Below are 4952 nucleotides of genomic sequence, written 5' to 3' on the forward strand. Positions count from 1 at the left end.
CTCATGCATGTCTCCTGCCATGGGATTGGGGGCTTCGGAGCCTGAGGACACAGGGAGCCTTCTCCCCACCACGCCCCTGCCCCAGATCCTTCCGCACAGACCCCTTACGTCTGGCTCTTGTTCTCTCTGCCTGCTGTGTAGGTCGCGAGATGGGAACACAATACCCGCAGGCTGAGCAAGGCCTTTGGCTCCCCGTACCTGGCCTGCTACTCCCTGGGCGTTGCCATCCTGCTCCTGAATGTCCTCCGCTCTCACTGGTAAGCCGCACCAGGCGACCCCCGCCGTGGTCCGTTTTCACTGTAGACGCGCACGGCGCCGAGGCAAGGGAGGCCGCTGCTAGCGGGACCGGGGTCCGTGGGGATGCGGGAGCGCGGCATGTGACGCACAGGGAGCTCTGCCTCAAGAGCCTTGTGCCGCAGCATGCCACCCTCACCGCTTGGGGCTGTGAGACTCCTGTCTGCAGACGAGTCCTATGGCCTCAGGAAGGGACAGTGTGAGTGGGACAGTGCCACCGTGCTTGGGGTGCGGGGCAGGGAGGAGCAGGGGGGACAATGCCTGGGTGGTCCCCAAGCTCGCATCCCAGCCTCTTTCTGTAGCCAAAGCTGCTTTAGGAGTCCCCTCCAGGTGCCGGGACAGGAGGCAGTGCCCGTGTTGGGAGCCCCTCTGGGGCCAGGGCCTGACCGTCTCCCAAGCCCTGGGTGTGGACCAGTGTCAAGAAGCTGCCCGGTCCATCTCTGGACTTGGGACTTGTCTGCCCTCCTGCCATTGAAGAAAAAGGCCAGAGTGGATGAACTGGATCTAGACGATGAGGTGCATCCCCAGGCCTGGGAGCAAGTGTTCCTGCCACACCCAAGCCAGGCGAGACCCCCCTCCCCGGGCACTGTGAGAGTCACTGCAGGTGGCACACTGCTGGCTCACGGGCTGAACGTGGTCCATGAGGGGCTTTAAAAATGGGAAATTACACAGAGAATCCCCATTTCTGACTTGTCGGGACAGACTAGAAGCTCCCCACATGGAGCAGTCTCTGGGGCCTGAGTGGCAGCTGCTGTTTGGATGGGGTGTGTGCTGTCCGGCCCTTGGCTCCCCTTGGCCCTGTCTCCCTGAGGGCATTGGGGCACATACGCAAAGTGGCTTGCTTAATGCTTGGGGCCTGGCATGGGAGGGCTAGGGCAGGGGCCAGACTGGCGGCCAGGGCACCCTCGCCATGGATCCTCGCTGTCTTCCTGTCCTTGTGGTGGGCTTGGCCTTCCTGCCAGCAAGAAGTGTGGTCGGGGATCCTGCTAAGGTCAGCGTCCCCATGGGACCCCTGGCTCCTGGCCTTTGCTGCTTGGACCTTAGGGCTGGGGCTGTGTCATCCCCCAGAGGCTTGGCTCGCGGCACCACCCTGGGCGTCTGGGCCTGCATGGCCTGCATGCTGACCAGCTTCCAGGCTTTCCAGCCCCAGGGAACATTTGCATGCTTGCAGTCTCCTGACAGAGAAGAGTCCCATTGCACAGATGAAAAAAGTGAGGCTCAGTGAGAAGCAATGATTTACTCGAGGTTTTACAGCTCATGGAGCCCTGACAAGGGTGGGAGAATAAGTGGCTTCAGGCTCAGCAGTGGCTTGGGGAGAAAAGACTTGATCCATTTAGGCCAGAGGAATGCGGCAGTCACAACACCTGCACCACTCCAGCTGGGCTCATGGGATAGGAGGTGTAGAGCAGGAGAGAGATGGGCCTCTTTGCCACCCCTGCCACATGTCAGCCACCTGCAGATGGGCCCTGGGCTACATCAGGAGGATGGTGGGCAGCCTGAGCCTCCGGACCCCAAGCACACGCTCCCCAGTGGCTGGAGGGAGGGAGGGAGGGGGCTGTTACTGCTGGCCGAGGATGAGCAGAGGGCTGGGGAGGGCTCCCCAGAGCTTGCTGGGATCTCCGTCAGGGCTGGGTGACCAGGAGGAGGGGGCTTGAGCCCGCAGTCCTCACAGCCCAGAGTCAGCTGGCCAGACCAGGCGACTGCCCAGAAATAGTAGTCAGTGCCACCAGCTGCCTGGGCCCCAGATAATCACAGCAGCCCTTCACAGGGTGGGCATGGAAGCCCGTTCATCAGAGGAGGACCCCAGGGCTGATGAGGGGCGAGCCAGGAGGCAGATCCAGCTGTGGCGCCCACCTGAGCCCCTTCTGCCACCGTGCGGGCCCTTCTACTGGGAGCTGTTCTGTGTCTGCTGAATTCTGACTTCCTGCCCAATCCCATTGTTGGAAAAGGGAAACTCACTCAGCCGAAAATCTCGGAGCCATCTTGGATGGTTTCCTGCCACCTTCCTGCTCAGCCCAGCAGTACAACCTGTGGTTGACTCTGTGACCCCACTCTGGTCCCCCCACCCCACTGCCCGCCCCTGTCCTCATTGGCTCCGGGCCTTCAGTCCAGGCCTCCACACAGCTGCAAGGGCGATTTTGCTAGAATGAAAATCAAACCATGTCATCCCTGCTTAATAGGTTCGTTGCACTAAGAATAACACGTGGCTCCTCAGCTGGCCTTCCCGTGCTGTCCGAGGCAGGCGGGCTCCCCCTTGCCCTCTGCACTGTGACTCCGGGTCACCTCCACCCCATTCCCAGTGCGGGACCTCTGCCAGGCTCTGCTCCTGCCCTCTGCAGGTCTGGCTTCACCTGGTGCATTAGTGCTCTGCGTCTGAGGCACCTGCCAGAGAACCCATCCCCACCAAAGCCTGTGTACGGAAGCCCTTGCTTGGACACCATCTCCAACGCCCCTCGGGCTCCCACTCGGCTCCTGCAGAGTCCTTAGCACATGCTCTCCATCCATGTGTGGGCTTCTGCTCTTACTTGGGACCACCTTTCTCTCAGACTGTATCTGCCTTGTTGGATCACGTCTGTCTTGTTGGTCAGTCTGTCCCCAGGGCCAGACGCCACGCCTGGAGGTGGCCAGTAAGTATGTGAGCCTCGATGTAGTGTAGGAAGAGCCCGCACTGGGAGTGTGGAAGCCCAGGTTTGAGCCCAGCCGACTCCAGGACCTCTTAGAGAGAGGCAGAGGTCATGGGATGCCTGGCAGGCTCCCCAGTCTCTAAAACCCCACGAGCGCTCCAGACATGTAAACAGTTTGCCTCGCCACCCCAGGCACTGCCCTTCTTTCCTCTGGGCCTCGCTCCAACTGTGGTCACAGGGCCAGAGTTACAGATGGATCCAGCTTTCCCTCCCATGGGGAAGTGGCTGCCTGGGGCACAGAGAAGGGAGAGGCCTTGCCTCAGACAGGCCTGTGTTGGTCCTGCCCACCATGGCCCACTATGGTCCCTGAGCCTCAGTGTCCTCAGCTGACCAACAGGAGAATCCCCCTTCTCAGTGAGGCCTAGGAATGCAGGACATGATATCAGTGAACACACCGTGGGTGCCCAGTGTGGTTCTTGCTTCCTGGTCTCATGCCAGCAGCAAGGCACTTCATCCTCAGGAGCTGCAGACCCTCAGGAGCTCCCCCTGGAGCCAGCTGGAGAGTCCTGTAGTGGGCAGGCCCTGGAGGGGAGGGGATGTGAACTGGAAGGGCAGAATGTAGCGGCCCTGAGATAGGTGCAGAGAGGGCTTCCTTCCTGCTGCTGAGACAAGGGTGAGCAGCCCCGGATGTCACAGAGATGCCCTCCATGCCCGATGCACCCTCTTCTTAGTCAATCAGCAATCACACGATTTGCTTGACACAGCAGCACATGAGGGAGGACGCACTGCACCAACCCACCTCCCTCCCTCTGCCTGCTTCATCCTCTGTCCCATCTCCGGGTCCCCAGGGCAGTCTCTCAGCCCTGCAGCAGGGCATCCACTTGCACCGACTCCTCACCTGCATGTGACCTTGCCCGTGTGTGGCCTGGGTCAAAGGGAATCCTAGAAGATAGGGAGCAGCCTGCTTCCTCCCCTTGCACGTGTACCCCCAGTAAGCCTTTGATAACCCCCACCGGGGCTGGGCAAGGACGGCTGGGGGTGGGGGTGGTCTGAGTCACAGGTAGAGCTGCCTGTGGAATGGGGCAGCCAGCGGGAGATTAGGTTAGATAAGTCAGGTGGGATCAGGCAGCACCTGGATGTGGTAGGAAATAGGGAGCCATCAAAGGTTTTGGAGTGGGGGGATGAATTAGTGAACCGAGATGGTTTTTGGATGTGCAAGGGGCTTTCTTGCCTTCCTGAGCTAACCTCACTCACTGGGCGCTCTTCAGCTCCCACCTCCAGGGGGAGGCCTTGCTGGGGTACCGAAAGCAGAGGGCAGCGAGCAGTGCCTAAGAGCGGGAGGAGCGTGGCCGCCCCGAGGCTGGGGCCGAGGAACAGTTGTTGGGGAAGTGCCCAGGCCAGCCCCCTGGGGTGAGCCAGGCAGGCTCCCTGTGTCTGCTCCCGTGGTTATGAAACCCTCCACTCAGGGTTGGCTGCCGGTCATGTTTGGCTGTTTGTGCTGCATAGTAGCTTTCCTCCTGCAGTGGGGTCCATTGCTCTCTGAAAACTCAGCTGGTGAGACCGCAACATCTCCTTCCACCCTTCCCCAGCCCGGCCCAGGGAGCTGGCTACTGTGGCTGTAGTGGCTGCAGCCTGAGCCCAGTCAAGCCAGGTGGCAGCTTAGCTGACTTTTCCCTTTGTTTTCATCTCCAGATGAGCCTTTCCTGCAGGGCATGCACTCAGGCCCTTCCTGAGGGATGAGTACCCAGACACCCCAGCCCCAGACATCGCCTTTCTCTGCAGCAGCTGGAGAGGCGGTGAAAGCTTCTGCAAACTTAACCTCTTCACGAGACAGTTAGCACTGCCCTTTCCCCCCAAAAGCGTATTGTTCTGAGTTCTGGCCTTCCTGAGCCCAAAATGTAGACAAAAAAGACTCCAAAACCCCAAAAAAACCCCACTGGTTTCTCTTCAGCCAGGTGTCTGTGGGTCCTCAGTGGCCGTGGACTTGAATGGGATCCTTGCCCCTGCAGGCTGGCTCCCCCCCCCCCCCCCGGG

General features: G+C 60.5%; 1 protein-coding gene across 2 annotated transcripts in view; it reads left to right on the forward strand.

The window, feature by feature from the left end:
• The window catches only part of PEMT (phosphatidylethanolamine N-methyltransferase), an 89681-nt gene that overhangs the window by 66289 nt on the left and 18440 nt on the right, over window positions 1-4952 (forward strand). For both annotated transcript variants that reach the window (XM_008566238.1, XM_008566237.1), the window contains exon 3: window positions 142-257. In XM_008566238.1, coding sequence (XP_008564460.1) covers window positions 142-257 — 116 coding nt within the window. The remainder of the gene's footprint in view (window positions 1-141; window positions 258-4952) is intronic.

Source organism: Galeopterus variegatus, unplaced genomic scaffold, assembly GCF_000696425.1.
Source record: "Galeopterus variegatus unplaced genomic scaffold, G_variegatus-3.0.2 Scaffold229, whole genome shotgun sequence".
NCBI classification, from domain to species: Eukaryota; Metazoa; Chordata; class Mammalia; order Dermoptera; family Cynocephalidae; genus Galeopterus; species Galeopterus variegatus.